Raw genomic sequence first — 21,511 nt, 5'->3', positions numbered from 1 at the left:
CTATAAGGAGGACCTAGTCCAGGGGTAGCCAATGTGGTGCCTTTCAGAAGTTGCTGGAGGGCAGTTCCCATCAGCCCCAGCCAACAGTCATGGTTGATGGGAGTTGTAGTCCAACAACATCTGAACAGGTCCATGGTGGATACTCTTGGCATTAGTCCATGGATATGCCTAGGCTGTACCTGCCCAAAAAGATCTATCTGGCTCCCTCCTAGTTATTGTTATGTCACTTCTTATTTTTGAATTTATTTTGTCCAGTCAATTTCTGTTGAGTTTTTAAACAGTCTTCCCTGTATGGTGTCAGGGGACTGGCAGGTGAGCGTGGATAGGCCAAAGGGGCTTGGTGGGGATGAGGTTCTTCTCAACCCCTGGCTTAGAAGGCCTTAGCAGTAGCGCTGCTTCTCTCTCCAAGCATCCCACCTGACACAGCAATAGGCCTTTCGCTAGTTTCATCATCACCTGCCAAACCCATTTTAATCAACTTCATTTTAAACTGCTGGGAAAGATAAACACTGAGAAAAGGGTTCTTACAATTTATTTATTTTTTGAACATGTAGGTAAATGTAAGTCACAAACCCCAAATGAGCTTTGCAAATTTGCCCTCATTCTGTCATTTTGTTTTAGATGTAATTATAAACTTGTTCCCAGCTTATCCAAAAAACGACTAATTCCCAGACTCCTTGCAAATCTGGCATTTCTCTAGAGGCCAAAATAAGGTTGGAATTGAGAGCCGCTGTTAATCAGAAGAGGATTTAACATTCCCTCCAGGTCTTTCCTTCCTTCCTTCATTTCAAAAAAGGGAATTATTTGAAATATCCAGTGCCCAGTGCAATGTTAGTGTTTCACCAGTGTTTAAATATTAATAGTTTAACACTTCACATCCATTGAGTATGGCCAGGAATAATGAAAGCACATGTCTTAGATGTTTAGCTCTTCATTCATAATTGCAGAACTGCAACTTTAAAGCCACATGGGCATACCGCTTCAGAAGCAGACATCTCTCCAACTTAATTTCACCAGATATTCCGTGGGATTGAGACATTATGTTAGAACAGAGTTGCCATCCTGTGATTATTGTCCTTTTCTGCACAAGTAACAGGTACCAAGGTCTATCAACCTGGTAACTCTTATGGAACTTGCGTGTGCAGAACAATCCCATCCTATCCCATGCTAAAGGAAATTTGGATAAAGTGGATGTGTCACTGCACCTGTCTTGGCTGGGACTGATGGAAGTTGTGGTTCAAAACATCTGGAGAATACCCGGTTAGGGAAGCCTGTTCTACAGAAAGGTATCAGCAGTAGATGAATTGTTCAGATTACTCCAGCTAGACTGACCCCACCCACGACCAGAGGGCCTTGGCTATTTTATTTTTATTGTGATTTTATTAATATCTGATTTGACTTCATTTGTGCTCAATTCAAGTGTCAAAAGCTATAATAAAATTAATGTTACCACAGTGGCATAGAGCTTGGTTGTGTGGAAGTTCTGCAGCAGGCCTGTCACCACAGCAACATTTGAGCCGGGCCTAAGTTCTGATCAGAGAAGCCTGAAACAGGTATTTTAATTGTTTGGAGATACACACTGTGGCCACATTCAACAACCTGTGGTCTATTAGCCATGCAAAAGGATAAATCTAATGCACTAGATATGCAGGGTTGTTTTATGTTGTTTTTAAGAAGGCATAACTTGAACACTTACCATGTTGTCCACAACAACTGTCCCATTGGCAAGTTGGCATTCTTCTGCATGGCCATTGCAAAAGCAGCTGCCTCGGACAATTAGGTCATAGATGGCATAATGGGAGAATCTGTGGGGCTTCTCCAGCAGCCCTGAGCCTTGGCAAGGACACTCTTGTCTCTTTAATAAGAGGAGCCGCAGATTGGTGAGTTTCATGAGGTCTTGTGCTTCAGGACCGTATGGGTCTTCAATCTTGTTAGCAGGAGTTAAGGCACGAAAGATCACCTGGAAGCAGAGAGACAGAGAGAGAGGAAACAATCTACCGTGAAGTCGAGTTTTCCACATGTGATCAACAGAGGTTTTATTTAGCTATGCAGCCCATTTATAGTGTTTTTCTAGCAATTTAACTCACATGGCTTCCCTCAAAGGATCCTAGGAATTGTGATTTAGGGAGGATGCTGAAAATTCCCTGTTAGAACAGAAGAATTTCACGACAGCTTAAAAGTCAATGGGACAATTGTTCCCTCAAGGCAGAACGCTAAAAACCACTGTTTACATTAGTTTCAAAGCTACTATTCATGGATAATACTTTGCAGATTCAGAAACCTTTATTTTTGCTTTGTCTTGAGTCCTGCCAGCAAAAAGTACTTTGAGTTCTCTCATCCTGGGTTTTGGGCAACAACACACTCTGTCTGGAGCTCTATCAGGGCTTCCATTGACATCACCTCATTGTTCTTTTCCCCATCGTCTTCCCATCTCTTTAGAGGACACCAATTTGCAAGTGGCCCAGGGTTCAAACTGGAGATGTCCCTTGCTCCTGGGAGCAATGGGCAAAGTGCCCAGCCTAGGCCGCCCAGTGCAGGTGTTCACACATTCCTTGATCAATGGAAGCACGAGAAACAACAGAGGCCCCTTCCGGCCAGCTGTCCACATTCCCCCGAGGAATGGAACCATGTGCAAACAGCCCATTCTGTTTAGTACAGGTGCCCAGCATTCTTTCGATGGACAGAATTAAAGCCCAGTGACCAAGTTTACTCAATCCACGTGCCTGCCTGAGCTTGGTTAATGGAAACAAAGGCTAACCGACAAGCTTATTTAGCTCAGATAGCACCATTCCATTGTTGGTAGAGAAGCACTGAAATTCAATATGAATTCAAAAGCCACTGAGAGAATATATCTGGAACTGAGATTTCCTCTTCTGAAGTTCAAAATCCAAGAGCCCCAAATAGTCACATGATCCTGAAATCAACACCTGAAGCTGGGTATCAGGAGCGCATGCACACAAAAAAATGTTTTTCCTAATCACAGTTGTACCTAGAGGTAACAGTTTTTTGCAGTTCTAGGTGCCATCAAGCAAAGTCTGAGATGTGTATGTGGACTAGCATTTCTTTACATGTTTAGCTTGCTTTTAATGTCTGGTGCTTTGCTGATGGCATGAAATACCTAAGGACACCCACTGAAACCAACACAACCCCTGATTTCTATATTCGCCTTATGATGATGGTGATGATTTAGATCTTGCCCTACATCAAGGATCACAAGGTGGTTTACAGTCTCTGGTGTCTCTTAACAGAAGAAAGAAGTGTCTTTGGGTATCAACACACATCTTCCTCTCAGCCATCACCTGAGAAATCAATGTCAGAGAAGGCTTTAGAAAGATCACAGCCAAACCCAAAAGCATAGTCAATCATTGCAGTGAAAGTAGGTGTTTATAATAAGGTAGACAAAACAACATTATAGTTGAAAAGTGTACATCTCAGCAAGGCTTACAAAGAACCATATAGCACATTATTATGGACCATTCCAGTGGCACTGCCCTCTTGGAACCAAGCTACTTGTTTGGAGACAGAAACATTTCTGAAGTCCTCCCAGTTGTGAAAGCTGCAATCAAGGCCTTGGAACTCTCCTGAGGTGTTATCATTTGAGGAATATTTTTAGAACAGGATGTCAGCTGCTCAGAGCATTCCTCAATACAATAACAATATTTTTTGTGCTATATGGTTCCTTGCAAATTAAATCAACAGCAAAGAAAATGCAACATTTAAAAACTGGCAAATTTGTTCCTTCATTGTTCTGCCCTGTTATAAGTGTTCCTAAGATCTGTTTTAAGTTGAGTAAATAGTTGATTTGACTCTAGTTTCTAGAAAGAAGAAGACAGATAGCAAAGGTTTCCAGTACTTTCCATTCTTTTGCAAATATGTATTTCTGGCCTTGCCTTTCATATTTCATATTATTTTGCCATCTCTTGGTCCCCGCGAGCTGTTGGATATTGATCCATCAGCAACAAAGCTTATTGTATGATAGGCTTGTCCCAACGGGTTCTGAATATCCTTATATGGAACTTCCGCTTCCCACATTAAAGTGCAATTCTATGATTAATTCACGGCCTCTTTCTGCTTGAGAAATAAAGCTCTGGGATGAGCAGTTTCCTCAGCTCTCTTGAATTATCAAAGACGTAGAATGCTGCTGACTAGAAAGGGGCAGCAGACTACTGTGAAAATGAATTTGTTGGGAAAGGAAGGCAGGGATGTTAGCTGCTCATAACAAATACATTCATTTTGGCAACTGGCCAAGAGGAGACAATTCTAGGCAGGCCAGTAAAATTCTGCCTGCTTAGACAACTTGCTTTGGTCTCCCTCACCAGCTCGCTTTGCTGCAGTTCATCTCATTTGCGCCTAACCTATTGCTTCCTGCCCACCATGCCAGCCCAATAATCAATTCTCCCTCTGATTGACTACCTTTTGTTCTTTTTATGTGGCGTTGCTTGATTGGGACCTCCTATGAGATCTAGCCCAGCTAGCTTTGCCAAGTTGTTGTGGTTCCCTCACCTTCCCCCCTTTTCTGCCTGTCTGCTGTACAAAGTGAGAGTCTTCCCCACAACAAGTGGGGCAAGCAGAGAGTCGAACCGTAGACATCTCTGGCTCCAACCTGATGTATACTACCCCAATACACCATCCTAGCTCCAGCTTCATTTCAGTTCCTCTTAGGACTTCGGAGCTCGGCTGCTAACTTTCAAGAACTTACAGAATGGAAGTGTCCTCTGAATTATTTTGAATGCTCCCACAGAAAAGAGAGCTAAACTCTGTCTTTCTTGCATAATCCCAATTGATGCTGGAGCTCTGTGCTTTGCAAGAATTCCTTTCACTCTCACCTCTCACATGCTATTGTTTTCAGTCGCTCAGCTGCAACTCATCATAAATGGAATATTATTATCCCTGCCTGCCCTGACCCCCTTTATCTTTTTTTTTTTTTTTAGCAGCAAGGAATTTAGGAGTGCCTTAGAGCAACAGAAAATGCAAGCTGACAACCATCATGAAGGGGATGTATTTCCGCCACCCTATTCAGTAGCAGCTGGCAGTTCTTCATCTCATTGATATTTTATCTCCGGCCAAGAGGGTCATCTTCATTCCAGAGACAATGTCTCAGATTTTTGATTTCCTGCCATTCGTGGGGTCCATGTTTTGATTCTCCATTCCCCAATGCAGATAATTCTGTTATTACAGCCTGATCTCCTAGTCTGGAGTTGACGTGAAACGATGCGGCCACAACAAAAGCTCCTCTTATCGGGAATTCATGCCCAGAGTCAAGAAGGATGAGTGAGTCATGGAGTCAGGGCACTTCTTACGCATGACCTCCTACGGCAGGCTACCCAAGAAAAGATCTTAAGATCCTCCTTAAGATGTCAGAAGAAAATTAAAACAATGAAGGCACATTGCGCCTTCTAGAAGGTAGAAGATTCCACGCACAATTATTCATTTACCCTATTAAATTTATGTCCTGCCTATCCTAATCAGCAGGATCTCTAGGCAATGAAACAACTAATACAAAGTTGCATAAAGCAATTAGCCTGTATCAATGCAAAATAAAAGCAATCAAAGACCAGAACCTTGTGATGATGATGATTGATAATAAGCTGAAATAAAATTTAAAGTGAACCCCTCTATCACCTGCTGGCAACTGGTGACACGGAGAGGCCACTGCTGGAAGGACAACTGGAGGGATGGTCTTGTCCCCTCCTTCTGACACAGCAAAGAGATAGCAGAACAGACAGCAAAAGAGATTGGCTCCTTTCAGCACCATCAGCAGTTGATAACAGGTGCACACAGTAAATGCAGAGGATTGGTTGGGATCACACCATTAGTTCTCCTCACCTCAGAAGCACCCAACAGAACTTGTGAATGAACTCTATGGCTGGATCTACACACAGGAAGAAAACCACTATAAATAAGTCATAAATTAGATCGTCATAACAAAAGAAAAAAAACCCCTATGTAAAATTGCGTAGACAAATTTTGTGCTCTACAGCGCCATCTGGTGTTGCATCTTTACAATGGAGTTACAACGATATAACTGACTTGAGTGTAGCTGAGTCCTAGGTATGAATACACTGAGTTTGTCACCAAGTAGCAAATTTATCTTGCCAAAGTCATGGTGATGTGGTATGGATGTCTGGGCTCTGGGATTGTGAACCATCAAGCTCAGTGCTCACACCCTGCCATCAGATAGTAGTTGCTTTTGGTGCCTGCCAATCTCAGATAGATTTGAACCAGTTTCCTAGAATGAACTCAGATGGGAAAAGAAGAAAGCTTTTCAGCCATTGTCCTTACAGAGAGGACCATTCAGAAAAGTGTTTCTTCTGAGTGCCTTGAATGGAGTTGGGAGCACCTGTTGCTAACTAGTGCCTGGACCCAGGATCACTGGAACCCGTCTGATCCTCCTACTTTCTAAAAGAAGGGTGGGGTAGTAGCCTAATAAATGTCAATTCTATACATAAAAAAGAAGCAACTTTTTTTTTAAAAAAAGGCAACAATTTCTGATAGGAACAGCTCCCCAGGTCCCTTCCCGTTTAGGTCTGACCAATGAAGCAGGAGCTTCACTGGGCGTTTATATAATGACGAGAGGATGATAAATCTATTCAGTATCTGCTATCCAGCATGTCAGGAAGTGCAGAAATAATGCTAGAAAAACAGCGCCTTTTCCTGGCTAGCTTACAAGTTTGGGGGAAAAAACCAGAAGGAAGAAGAAAAAGAGAATGCAAGCCTGCAGATGTGGCTCATTGAAATGCAGGTTAGAAGAGGATTCCTCTTCCATCGTAGCTGCCTCTGAGTTGTTCTCCATTCTGCTTTCCCCCCTGCAAAACCATATTTGCCTGGTACTGCGCACTCCCCCAACACACTCACACTGCATTACGGCCCTTTCCTCTGGAGAAGCAGAACCTGGCGGTGCTATCTGCATGTTTATTCTGCTGGAGTTAACTGCTTCCCCTCCTCCCCTGCCTCTGCATTTTATCTCCTCTGCAGCTCAAGTTCAACGAAATGCTGAACAGACAGCCCTAGTCATAACATTTGGGCACTTGCCTCTATGAGCAACTAATCCCTTCCCCGATCTCTTCCAGCTGGAAGTTGGAATAACTAAAGAGTCATGAATGATGAGCTTTCTTTGTCATGGTGGCCAAAGCAGATCTGCTGACTCCAGGACCATGTTAGACTCAATAGGTGGCCCTGGAGTTCACCATCTTTTTGGGGGGCGGGGTGGTGTCCTGGCTTAACCTCTTGCATTTTCCCAAATCATGACGACTATCATCACAACAGCTTAAATATATGCAGCTGCAATTATGGGAATCCCCGCCCTCTTAATCGCAGCAATGGGGGCTTCCAGACAGGGACTTAATATTGTGAATGGGTTGTCAGGAAGCTCAGGAGGAAGAGCCTAGGGATACCACCACCTCCCATCATATGCTGCCTGAGGCAGTCGCCTCCACTGCCTAATGGCAGGACCGGCCCTAAGTGTGAGAGCTCTTGTCCTTCCACTCAACTAGCAGTGGCTTCACAGCAGATTTGGAACCAGAATAAGGTTCTTTTGCTGGTTTATTTTCCTCAGGCTCATGTTTGTGAATCCTGAGGCAGTTATGATTGAACCAGATCTGAATTTGAGTCTCATGGAAGGAAAGCATTAGAAAAATCCAATGTTTGAGCCACTGGTGTGGTTTGAAAAGAGAGAATGGTACCAATCCACATAGGCTGGCTAGCAAAGCTTGAAGGAGCGTCTCCACCCCTATCATTCAGCTCAGACACTATGATCCAGCTCTGAGGGCCTTCTAGCAGTTCCCTCACTACGAGAAGTGAGGTTACAGGGAACCAGGCAGAAGGCCTTCTCAGTAGAGGCGCCTGCCCTGTGGAACGCCCTCCCATCAGATGTCAAAGAAATAAACAGCTATCTGAGTTTTAGAAGACATCTGAAGGTAGCCCTGTTTAGGGAAGTTTGATGTTCTATCATGTTTTTAATATTCTGTTGGGAGCTGCCCAGAGCGGCTGGGGAAACCCAGCCAGATGGGTGGGGTATATATTATTATTATTATTATTATTATTATTATTATTATTATTATCTGTCAAGCAGGGCACATCTAACCTGTTGCCACAGCAATGGGTTGCCTTGTTCAGGCATACACAATTCCTCTTCCCTCAGTCCATTCCAGTAATCATTCTAGCACACTCCCTTGGTGTCATCTGTCACAAGAGACACTCACATGGAACGAAAGGACTTTTGGTAGTTTGGCCTCCTATAGATTCTGACAGGAACACAAATAGAGAAGCAAGTCGATAAATTCTTGGTGGATCAGACTTTTCTGACCTACAGTTCCTGCGACGGCAAAGGGGAGCATTGCAGTTGCCACCCTTCCACTGCTCCAATAAGGACGATACAAAAATCAGAATCAAAAAATTGAACACATCCATTCCAATTTCTATCTGATCTGAGACCTTAGCCTTGGTACAAATCTGCACCAGCATTTTTACCTAAGCGTCTGCTTTTGATCACACCTTCTGTTTATCTGGCACAATGCAGGCGAATGTAAAACTAAAAACTGGGGCACATGCGACTGAAGATCTTCTTAAAGCAGGCCAGATGAAGGCTTTTTATTAGATCAACTTCTATGGGTAGCAAAACAAAGAAATGAAAAATGCAAGCTTTTGAAGTTCAGTAGGCATATATCTATGCCTGCATTCTCTTTCACCAGCAGAACTTGCTCCACCACTGAATTTATTTGCCTCTCTTGTTTACTGTAAAATAGCAATACGGTGCAACTTTCTGTAACTATTTCCATGTCTTAGGAAGGCATTCAGAAGGTGAAAAATAAGACAAGTACTTACACTGCGTACACTGCTGTATCCTACACCTTGGAAAGGTAAGCTGAGAGTCACGCGACTCATTTGGACAACCAGTTTGGATCATCAAGATAACTCTACTTTCAAGGCTGAAATCTTTTCGGAAAGTGCTTTGAGGTTTGTTTGTTTTTACAATCAGCAGTATATGAATTTCATGAATGGATAAAATAAATTATCCTATGCAGTTGCGTGGGCATGTGTTTAAGCCCCATTAAACATACTTGGGGCCTGTCTGCACTGTAGATTTAAAGCAGCATCATACCACCTTAAACAGTCAGGGCTTTCCCCCCAAAGAATCCTGGGGACTGTAGTTTGTTAATGGGGGCTGAGAGTTGCTGAGAGAGACAGTTTCCAGAGTGTCTTAATGATCAATCCTACTTTCTAGGGCACTCTAGACTCGTAGCTCTAGGAGCAAATAGGGGATCTCCTAAGAACTCTCAGCACCCTTGAAAAAAACCCTACTTCTTAACAATTGTTTGAATTCAGTTTCTCATTTTTCAAATCCAGTTTACCACATTTCTGCATCAGTTTGCTATTTATTAATTAATTTAAAATTCTTCATGAAAATTCACCAGCATTTCAGTGAACATATATCCTAAATATACACATTGCTGTATACCAGTTTGCCTAATTTGCACATTTTTGCAAGAATTTCCCCCTGATATAGTGCATTTTTCTACGCTATTTTGACTAACATATGCATCTTTTGACTAATATGTGCATCTTTAAGAACGCGTCCTCCTGATATGCACAATTATTTCGCACTTCTTTTAGTTAGAGAGCTGCATCACAAAATCCAGAGAAGTGCGGATTTTGAAGCCTGGCTGCATTTCAGTTCCCATACAATTTCAGGCAAGGTGAATTACTAGGTTTCTGCCCTATCACTCTGATCAGGAAGGAGCGGAAGGGAGTGGACCCAGACCGTGAGCTAGTAATGTGAAACTGTAGGGGATAGGCTACGTTGGTAGTGGTGGCCTCCAGTCCTTTGCCTTTCCCTCTATGAACATCTAAATTGGGTGCTCATAAGGCATGATGCCACCTGAATAGAGGCTCCACAAGTGAGAAAACCTGAACATGGTTCATGCGGCATCAAAAATCACTTGGATGCCATAGAGCAGGATATGTCAACATAGCCACAAGTGCCTGATAAACTATGCTAAGCAATTATAAGAGAATTCCAGAATTGTCAGTCAGTACCACTAGATGAATCACACACTTGCCTTGCACAGGATTCTGCTGCAGAGATTTCTTATTATATTTTTCTATGTCCCACCTTTTTTCCCTGGCTGGGACTCAACGCAGCTTACAGATAAAATAAGAACAGCTAGAAACATAGATTTAAAAACTTACAAAAAAATTAAAACATTAAGATAGAGAGATGAGAGGTGATAGATAGATAGATAGATAGATAGATAGATAGATAGATGTAGGTAGGTAGGTAGGTAGAGATAGATAGATAGATAGATAGATAGATAGATAGATGATAGATAGATAGATATGGCAATCATTTTATGCAAGGGTTCCATCCATGACCTCCTGGCATGTTGGTGGAGCATGCATAAGCCCCGCCCAGTTCCATTCTGCCCCATTTTCTAGCCATTTCCGGGTCAGCAGCAACAAGTGTGTGCATGATCGTACGTCAATCAGACATGCATAAAATAGTCACTGGCGCGCGCGCACACACACATGTAGAAGTACAGGATCCAGGTTTCTGAAAACAAGGCACTGGCAATGTTCTTAGTACTCTGTGTGCACTGACAACATGACAAATGACTTTGCTTTATACAGAAAAACTGTCAGCTGAAAATAGAACAGTTTCTCTGAGTGTGTATTTTTAAAATCTCTCTTTCTTTGGAAAACAAATTATATGATTATGCCTTTTTTAAAAAAAACAAAACAAAAAATCCATGGTTACGGTTCCACAAGAAACATCTCCATGCAATGTGCATTTTGATGCTCATTTCCATCTCTCTGAAGCAATGCTCACCCAAACTCTGCTAAACTGGCTGGATGATGCAAATAGGATGGATAGGACCCTATCCGGGGCTGTCAAAGGGTACATGAAACGTGTTGCCCACGACTACAACAGGGCTGCTCTATTCTGCAGCAGCTTCTACCATTTGTTTTTAGCATAATCTCTCAGTGACTACAGAAAGGTGAAGCATTTTTCAGTCACCGTCACCTACCTCTCCTCTAGTGCAAGGCATCACGTCAGAATACCTGGAGGTACAGAGAGACCCTTCCTCGGTGGTATCGTCTGGGAGCCCAAAAGTGGCCGTGCAGTTGGCAGAGAAATATTTGTACGGCCTCCACGTCTGCCCATAGTCCTGCGACCTCTCCAGCACCATGGCCGCTGGGCGAGGCGACTTGAACACCACTATGACGTGGGTCAGGTAGAACTCCGTCTCCAAATCCAGCCGGATCTCCTCCCTGTGCACCCCTTGCGCAGACTGCCACCAGGAGGCGGGGTTTAGGAAGAAGTCGTCCGTCATAGCGGAAGGAAGGTGAGAGTTATCAGGCTGATTGGCATTACACTTGGTGCACCTAGGCTGTCCACACCCCTGGGGGCCGTGGTGGAGAAGATGGTGGTCTGGGTAAAAGCAGTAAAGTTCTGTGCTGTTCTGACCGCAGGTGGTAAGCGTGACTGGCGTTCTTCCAGTCGCAAGGTTCCCCACGGCAGGATTGCAGGAGTGCCCATCGCATCGGAAGGCTCGTAGCTTCGCTGAATCTGCAGTGCAAGCAGCAGGGAACAAAATGATACAAAACTGCATAAAATCAATATTCTGCACCATTGTGTATCACCCAGTCCCTCCCCAGCCCTGGATTCCCTACCAAGCACTTAACACCATCATTAATTATTATTATTATTATTATTATTATTATTATTATTATTATTTGTATTTATTGTTTGCTTTCTGCAAAACAAAAACAAAAAAAGTCTCAAAGAGACTTATGGCCCATCCATCAGTTTCACTTAACCCAAATTTGATGGCATTGTGTACCAATTGATTTTTCTGGGTCTGAGACATATTCTCATTCCACAGCTGTGCCTTGTGAAAATCCGATCCTCCCCACTGAATCGGGTATTATCAAATGTGTGGAAAAGCCAAAAAGAGATCTTGCTTAACCAAGCATCAATTTGGCTGATAAGATCAGGTATTTGCAAGGAACAGTTGTGAAATGAGAAATTAATTGGCAGATTAATTGGTGCACAATACGATCATAATGCAAGTCAAGCTTGCCAGTCATTTAAAACAAATACAAAGGATAAAATACAACAGGATAAATATTTTTTAAAATGTCTTCGTACAGATCTACCTTCTGCGTCTCAAATCATTGTTTTAAAAAATGATGCATGCATTGATTGAAACCCTTTGCTATGGAGAAGAACGTGCATAATTTACTGTGGCTGTGAGACCTCCTGAAAACAGGGCAGGGCGACAGAAAAAGAAGAAAATTGGAGCGCTTGTACCATGAGTCACACAGCACACACACAAAAACTTGCTATTAGAAGCAGCTGCCAGCAGGAGGAGCAAACTAGAGAGGCCCCCACATGGCCACACTTAGGGCAACAGTCCTAAGACAGTGGCAGCCCAGTGGTACTTCATGTAGCAGCTGATAACAAGACCTGAATGCTTGAACTCGCCCTGAGAGAAAATGATCAAGCCCGCCTCGACAGTGCCATAAAGCCATCAGAAGAAATATTGCATCAAATGGCCCTAAGTGCATGAAAAAATGAGTTCCAATAATAAATACAAGTGGGAAGTAGCAAAGCAGTAGTTGACAGCTCCGTTCTAAAGGTAGTCAAAAGCAGAATTCACTTCCAGTTTTCCTACCCAGAGGCTACGCATCTTCTGTTCCTGTTCCAAATCCATTTCCATGCTCATTTCCATTACCTCCGTCACAATTTCACAGGATGCTTCCGCGGCAGAATATCATCCTGAACTAGGGCCTCTCACAGTTCTATGGCTTTATTCTTTTCATACCTACAGAAAGTTTTTTTTAAAAGGCAGAACACACTATTTATGTCTAAAGTGTATCGACTAAAATTTGTGGGTTGGATTTAAAGTTTTTGGAATTGGGGAGAGGGAGAGCAGCTAATTGTCTTCTGCAGTTGATGGTGCAAGCACTGGAGCACCCTCTTCTCAACCGGGTGCTCTCCAGATGGTTGGGACTCCAGCCCCCATCAGCCCCAGCCAGCAAGAACCATGTTCAGGGATGATGGGAGCTGTAGTCCAGCAACAGGCTGGGGACGGCTGAACTAGGGGAAGAATCCCATAGTGGTTCTCAAATGTCTGCTTGTGGAAATGGCAGCACCTCTTTGCATTTAGGTTCACTTTTCTTGCACGGTCCTCTAGCCCAGGGGAAGGCAGACTTAAGGCTTGTGGGATCTACTCTGTGTTTCACGAGATCTAACAACCAGCGCCAGGTGCAAAAGGAACTGAAGAACTTAGAATTGAGTAACATGAGTGCTCTGAACTTGCAGTGAGCTCAGGGATTTGTTCTAAGTATCAGAACTGAACCGAGTTCTGCACACTAAAATCCAAGTCTGGTTCCTCCAAGCTTTTTTTTTCTTTCCCATTTCAGCAGTCCAACTTGCGGTGGTGGGAGTCATTGTGCTGTTGCTATTGTCCAACCACTGCGAGTCAGAAACCCTTGCTGCTGTGCTGCAAATCACCAATGGATCCCAATCTACTTCCTGCCTTCTTCTGCTCCAGCATGAGCTGTAAAACAGGTCTTGGGTGATCAGCTACGCTTTTCCCCCATGCAGAAGGGAACCTTTGGGTCTAACCCAAGAACTATGGAATTGCTCTGTTTGCATGGCTCTGCTTCAAAAGTAGACTTGCCCTGGTTTCCAATGAATCCTCAGAATGCAAGAATGACAGGAGATGAATACAGATGACGCTCGCCCCGTGGCTCAAAATTAAAATGGAAATCTGCTTCTTTTCATTCCTAGAGATGGAACCGGAAAGCATCCCACTGCCTGTCTCTCTCTCTCCTCCACTCCCCCCGCCACCAATTTTCTAACTGCATTTTATGGAGCAGGCAGAGTGGGGAAGAGCACAGTTGGCTTTCTAATCAGTGGTGATGACAAGGAGGCTTATCTGCTGTGCCTGCTAATGCAGCAACATCAATAAATGGTTCCTGTCTGAACTGCTGTGTCATTAGGAACGGCAGAGTAGGAGAGCACATGTGACAAATGAGCGGAGAGGGGGGTGGGTGGGAAGAGCCGGATCAAAATCTGCAGTTGATTAAGAGTCTTGCATTGGAAGCAATTAATGTGCCAATAAGGCAGCCCATCCATCACTTGGTTTATTTCTCTGAAACGCGAGGTCATAGAAGTGGGGCACGGTGGGCAAAGGGGCAGTGCATTCCGGCAACCAGGGACTTACCCTGAATGCCAAAAGGGACTCCTTGAATAATTCATGCCAGGCTAAACAATCAAGGCTGCAGTGCGCCCTCCTCCCCTCGCTCCCAGGGGGCTGTATGTCACCGAGGTGAATGGTGCCTGGCTCTTGATAGATGGCGTTGCGCAATAATCAATGCCACTCAGCTATTTATGCATTTACCCTGCTATCCCAGGGGAGTCGCTCAGCAAGGTGGCTGTTTGTCGGAGGGCTTCTGGCAAATGTTTGGAGCATCTGGCAATGACATAGTCATCGAAAAGCTGGGCAAACCTTTCAGATGGCTGATGGCTGAGAGCAGATTAGCTGGTTTGGGATGTGGTATACACATGGCATTGGTGGCGCTGTGGGTTAAACCACAGAGCCTAGGACTTGCCAATCAGAAGGTCGGTGGTTCGAATCCCCGTGACGGGGTGAGCTCCCGTTGCTTGGTCCCTGCTCCTGCCAACCTAGCAGTTCGAAAGCACGTCAAAGTGCAAGTAGATAAATAGGTACTGCTCTGGCGGGAAGATAAATGGCATTTCCGTGCGCTGCTCTGGTTTGCAAGAAGCGGCTTAGTCATGCTGGCCACATGACTCGAAAGGTGTACGCTGGCTCCCTCAGCCAATAAAGTGAGATGAGTGCCGCAACCCCAGAGTTGGTCACGACTGGACCTAATGGTCAGGGGTCCCTTTACAATTACCTTTATACACACGGCATTAGCCACAATCCAGATCTAGGAAAATACTGTGTTTTGATATGTTTGCCCCCAAACCAGCTTCAAACCACACTGAGAAAAAGAATGACACAGCTGTGTTTTAAGTCAATAGTGTGTGTGCCTTGCCTTATCGAGTTCAGCTGGCTGCATGTGGGTTGAAAAGTGGGTCTGCAGCAACCTTTGCATGATATACTCAAAGCGCCACATGTTCCAAGCTAGTAGTTATGCAAACCCATCTTTATTTGATGTTTCAAGTTAGTGGGTCTGCCCTTGCTATTGAGTGCCTTTCACCCATTGATGCCATGTTATGAAATAAGAAAAAACCAAACCAAACCACAGGCAGTATGGAAAAATAAACAAACCAGTATATAGGGAGAAGACTGGCCAGGTTTCTTGCTCCACTGAAAGAGTGGAATGCCACTGGAAAGCACTTTAAATTCTTTACTAGAATTTAGTAAAGTGTATTTTACACAAAAATACACACACGCGTGGCATAACTATTCTGTGTTAAGGGATCCTGACTAGGCACGCTTGCTTAAGGACAGAAGAAATGTATTGCTGAATTACCATAGTTAAGGTCAACCTAGCCCTGCAATGATCCCAGTAACCAGCAGATGTTAGGTGAAGCATTGGAAATTGGCTAGCAACACACCAGTGGAGTGGATCACAGTCTACTTTCTGCCATTCTTCCTCTGTGCTGTCAGAAGAATCTCTTCCAAGTATGTGTGTTCACTGGAAGTAGGCATCCATGACCTTACTGCTCCCATTCCTAAAAAATCTTATATGCAAAGAATTGGGCAGATCCAAACTATGGCTCATCGCGATCAGTCACCTTCTCCTTCATCCTCTTGGATGGGATGTTGATAATGGTATGTCCTCCAGGAGTACTGCCAGGGCCACCACTGCTTCTCAATAACTACTGACATCAAGCACATTTGCTACATAGCATGGGCGTAGTCAGGGGGTGCAGGAGTGCTGCTGCCCCCCAAGATAAAGTAAATACTGTAAATAGAAATACTTAACTAACTGACCAATTGCATTGCAGATATCTCGGTTCTTCCCCTCCCCAACATAAAGCCTGCCCCCCCAAATAAATCCTGGCTACGCCCATGGTACATAGGCTCCTGTTGTCACACCACACCCATGGTGAGGATGCTTCATGTTCCGTTTGAGAGCAATGGAAAACCAGGGGAGTCTTTCTACAACCAACTCTTTGTTGTTGTTTTTTTAATAGATATTTATTGAAGTTTCAGAAATTATATACAAAAGAAAAACAAACAAAACACAGACAAAAAAGAACAAGTATAATTTCAATCCCTTATTTTCTTATGCCTTACTTCGCTGACCTCCTCCTACCTCCCCTTTCTGTATTCCAATTTCAAAATATTTCTTCAGCAAGTCCTCTCCCTTAATTTCATTTAGTTTTAACCTTTCTTTTCTTTTAACTTGAACATTATTGCTATAAACCACCTAGCTTCTAAGCCGTCATCGTTCTATCATTCATTAATTTTGCAGTATTTCTCATCCCTTTCTTCAGTTTATTTTTGATAACCTTATTTTCATTTAATTTAGTTCATTTACAAAATCCAATTTTACCTTATCCAAACTTAATCATCGAACTTATACATCAGTTCTTATTCTTAAACCATTTTTTCTAAGGCCGACCAAGGTTCCCTTCCATACAACCAACTCTTTGAAAAAAGAATTGCTGCTGCTAGTTTTAATTCTAAACGGTGCAATGGAAAATCTCTTTATATATGTCCCTTCCTCTTTATATATACATTTTAGTAGGCTAATCTGTTCCATGAAGCCTAACTCCTTAAAGCAGTCTGCCTCTTCCCTTTATCCTTCCCTTTCCTTTATAACTTTGTAACTGTTCCCTCTTCCCTTTCCTTTATAACTGTTGAAATGCATAGGCTCTTTGAAATGGTAATCTTTCTTGTTTGCTGATATAATTATGCAATGCACCATGTGTCGCGTAATAATTCTAATTGCCTCTTGAAGGCATTTAAATGGGTGGCCATCAACACATCTTGTGGTAACAAATTTCATAGTTTATGTGCTACTGTGTAAAGAAGCTTCTGGGTGGGGGGAAATTGCTCAGCCTTTACGAAGCTGGTGTCCTCCAGATGTTCTTGGGACTTCAACGCCCATCAGTCATGAGAGTTGTAGTCCAACAACATCTGGAGGGCATCAGATTTATGAAGGCTGATCTAGCTAATATTGGTAAGAGAGGTAAGAGAACATGGGATTTACTACTCTATAGTGAGGGACGCAGGTGGCGCTGTGTGTTAAACCACAGAGCCTAGGACTTGCTGATCAGAAGGTCGGTGGTTCGAATCCCTGCGATGGGGTGAGCTCCCATTGTTCGGTCCCAGCTCTTGCCCACCTAGCAGTTTGAAAGCAAGTCAAAGTGCAAGTAGATAAATAGGTACCGCTCTGGCGGGAAGGTAAACGGCGTTTCCGTGTGCTGCTCTGGTTTGTCAGAAGCGGCTTAGTCATGCTGGCCACATGACCCGTAAGCTGTACACTGGCTCCCTCGGCCAATAAAGCGAGATGAGCGGCACAACTCCAGAGTCGGCCACGACTGGACCTAATGGTCAGGGGTCCCTTTACTAGTGATATAACACCTAAGCTCTGTCCAGGTGTTCAGCCCTCTCTCCCAGTATCCCAGTCCATGCCTGCTTCAGTCTAAGGCCTTTGCATGCTGAAGAAGAAGGTCCGAAGAGGTCACCTTTGAATATTTGGCTAAACATGGTCAGAATCTGCCACACAGTGATGCCACACATTTTTGGTGTGTGTGGAAAAAGCAACATACAAATCAAATCAATGAATGAAGTTCCCATCTGTGGTATCACTTAAAATAGAAAGCTTATGATATGAAATAACATAAACTAAACTTATATTGAGAGCTATTCTTCCCAGTGGAGACTGTAGGGTATTTAAATGTAGAATGGGAAAGTGAGGTTGTTTAAAGCTTCACCACAAACTGCTGAAATATAAACCTACTATCTAACCTCTGAAGGAAAATAGAGATGGCATATAACCAGAATGCTAGCTTATTTCTTAGTTCATAGCCCTCTGATCTAATCACCTCTCTCCTATTGCCTGATTTACCCTTTCAACCTTAAATAAGTATTAAAATGGATCTGAAATGGTTTCCTACTTTCCACTGGTCACCTCCTCTGCTTCTGCTTTGTTTGAGGGAAGTGAGGGGGGAATTACTACAGCCAAACATATTTAATTGTGTGGAAACAGCCATGCTACTTAGTCTAGTAACCAACTACTGTAGCATGGTCCCAATGATATCAACCATTTGGATCTAACTTCATCCCTCAATTTCTGATCGTCAGTCTTTCAGCAATACTGTATCACTATTGTACAAAAGCTTTGCATCCAGTGGGATCAAGCAGGGAGAGCCAGGGTTTGGCCATAAAAACATAAGAAGAGGCTGCTGGGTGAGGCCAATGGCCCATTTAGTCCACCATTGTGTTCTCAGTACGGCCAACCATATGCCTGTGGGGAAACCGCAGGCAGGATCTGAGCGCAACTGCACTCTTTCCCTGCTGCAATTCCCAGCGACTGGAATTCAGAAGCATGCTGCCTCCAACCATGGAAGCAGGACATAGCCATCGGCTTTAGTAACCACTGGTAGCCTCATCCTCCCTGAATTTGTCTAATCCCCTTTGAAATTTGTTGGCCATAAGATCACGAAAGGGTGGAGCTATGCAAATAAGGCCGGGCTTGATTCTCAGTGGCTGAGGTCATCCGAGTCACTAGGGTCAGTGAAGAGGTTTTAGCTCTCAACACAATGCAGTCCCACAGTGGCACATCTTCAATAACATCTGACAGTCCAGGACAGAGTAACACAAACCTTGCAAGGCGTGCTACTCCTAATGTATGAAGACTGGGCAGTTTCTAACTTTATATAGCTGCTAAATGTTAATATGGTAACACATTTTACACTGGTCACAGGATAAAGGGGAAATGGCTGAAAACAAAGTGGATCAGGGGTAATTTTATCGTTGCCGTGTATGATTGATGGAAAGTGACAACAATTCTGATGAGAATAGATAATGGGAGAAGCCACTGTCTGATGCATTCATCTGTTTCATAATCTGTCATTTATTGTACATCACAAGATTATTTTATGCTTTTCACTAACACAAAACCAAACTACTAAACGCTTCCCTTTGCTTGCCATCGCTGAGTTAAAAAGCAAAACACTCACACCAGTTTCACTGGTTCGTAGAGCTGTTGAACAAATGGTAAAGAAGAAGGAACAGCCAAGCTAAGGGGTATAATCCACCACCCAATGTAATCATTGGCAAGAAGGGGTGGGGGGTTGCATCCTATCTGCTGTTTCAACAGAACCAAAATAGCAAGCATGGGCTATGAAGCTGTATATAGACAGAAGAGGCAGCCTGGTGTGGTGCAGCGGATAGAAAGCTGTACAGAGATCGGGAGTTGAAAAAATGCAGCTGAATGGAATTTGGATATATTTGAAACTTCATACATGCACCTTGATATTTAGGTTTTCACAAGTATATTTGAGAACCAGGAATTCCCCTTGATTGCCTCTCAACAATTTCCCCTACAATTTGAATACAGTGGTACCTCGGGCTAAGTACTTAATTCGTTCCGGAGGTGCGTTCTTAACCTGAAACTGTTCTTAACCTGAAGCACCACTCTAGCTAATGGGGCCTCCTGCTGCTGCCGCTGCACAATTTCCGTTCTCATCCTGAAGCAAAGTTCTTAACCCGAGGTACTATTTCTGGGTTAGCAGAGTCTGTAACCTGAAGCGGATGTAACCTGAAGTGGATGTAACCTGAAGTGGATGTAACCTGAAGCGGATGTAACCCGAGGTACCACTGTATCATGATCAAAACTAACATAGCCTGCCTTACTGCTTGGCAGCGTAAATGGACTCCTTGCTTTACAGGTGTTAAAGAGCATCAAACTGGAGTTCATTTCCTTTCTTACTCAATATTTACAACAGGCCTACTACCACCATGCGGCTTTCCTTGCTCAAGAGCCATACTGCCTGAAAACTAAGCCACAATCGGGCTTCACCCAATGCAGCTCTGTGTATGAGGAGAGGATCCCCACACCCACTGAGCTCTCGCTACTGCTGCGCCAACCGCTGGCCAATATGCCCACCTACTCTTAATGATAAGATGCTCTATCCACAGAAGTGGAACCGGCCAATGAAAAGTGGGGGAGGGCCTTGTGTTCTTGGGAATGGCTAGGTGCATTACGGTACACTCACCCTAGTGGCAACATATCCCCTTGCAGGTGGAGGTGGTGGGGCTCTAGCTCAGTGTTTCTCAGCCGGGGGCCATATAGCCCCCTGGGACCCCCAGGATAGTCCAAGGGGGGCCACAAGTACAATTATATAATTATAAAAATTGTAAATAGAAGATGTTTTATTTACAAACAAAATAGCTACCTTTCTTACAGGGGAGGCCACATGAAGGAAACAAGGTCGAAAGGGGGTCGCGGTCAGGGAAAAAGATAGAGAAACCGTGCTCTAGCTCAGTGGCCGAGCTCTTGCTTTGCATGCAGAAGAACTCAGGTTCGGTCCCCTGCATCTCCAGGTGGGTTTGAGAAAGAAATAAACAACAATCTGACTTTTAGAAGACATCTGAAGGCAGCCCTCTTTAGGGAAGTTTTTAATGTTTAATGTTTTATCGCTTTTTAAATTATTATTAATAATAATATTCTATTGGGAGCTGCCCAGAGTGGCTGGGGAAACCCAGCCAGATGAGCAGGGTATAAATAAATTATTGTTATTGTTACTGTTATTATTAGTCCTGGCTGGAGAGCCACTGGTGGTCAGTGTCAAGCAGACATCTCTGTGCAACATGGACTAGCTATGGTATGACTCTGTAGAAGGCAACTTCCTATGTTCCTGAACAACTTGTAATGCCAAAAACATGACTGCATTCAGTGTTTTGGGTCACAAATTGCGAAGGACCATTGTTATCCCTCCTTAGATCATTGAGGAGCCCATAACTCAACACATGCCATTAGTCCTGTGTTCGCTTTCTAGCACACCCACGTCAGGTTGAGCAAGAACTCCTGTCTGACATCCTGGAGGACTGCTGCCAGTCAGTGTAAGATAGCGCTGAGGTAGACCCATCAAGGGCACAGCCTCATGCTTACAGACAGGAGCACACTAGAGTGGTTCTACATGCAGATGGGAGGGGATGGTTCATGCTCTATGTCAATCATGCATCTCAGTCCTCACCAGAGAGGGTTAGAAACATAGATATGCTCTTCCTGAGAAACAGTGCATATTGGTGAGCGAGACACGTTTTGTGGCATGAGTTGAAAGTTGCTCTTATTAAGATATGTTTATTCCCAACACTATCCTATGCGCTAAGTCCAAACTCAAAGCACTGATATGCACATACATTATGCACCCAAAGTCACAGCCCATCTCAAGTACTTGCAGGCAGACAGCGTGCTGAATATGGAATCATAACTCTCAATCTTGTGTGGCTCTCCTTATAGCAGAACCAAAAAATTCTTGCATAAGATTTCACTGTTGAAAAACCATCCCCAGTAA

At 43.7% G+C, this 21,511-nt stretch overlaps 1 protein-coding gene across 1 annotated transcript in view; it reads right to left on the bottom strand.

The window, feature by feature from the left end:
* The window catches only part of LOC309524808 (netrin-4-like), a 53,377-nt gene that overhangs the window by 31,129 nt on the left and 737 nt on the right, over window positions 1-21,511 (bottom strand). Inside the window, exons 2-3 of the mRNA XM_082209877.1 lie at window positions 11,025-11,566; window positions 1,697-1,960 (exon numbers count right to left, since the gene is read on the bottom strand). Of these exons, the coding sequence (XP_082066003.1) occupies window positions 1,697-1,960; window positions 11,025-11,566 (806 nt within the window). The remainder of the gene's footprint in view (window positions 1-1,696; window positions 1,961-11,024; window positions 11,567-21,511) is intronic.

Source organism: Podarcis vaucheri (assembly GCF_965113315.1).
Source record: "Podarcis vaucheri genome assembly, chromosome: 2".
Lineage (NCBI taxonomy): Eukaryota > Metazoa > Chordata > Lepidosauria > Squamata > Lacertidae > Podarcis > Podarcis vaucheri.
The sequence above is the reverse complement of the archived record's forward strand: the minus strand, read 5'-3'. Positions and strand labels throughout refer to the sequence as shown.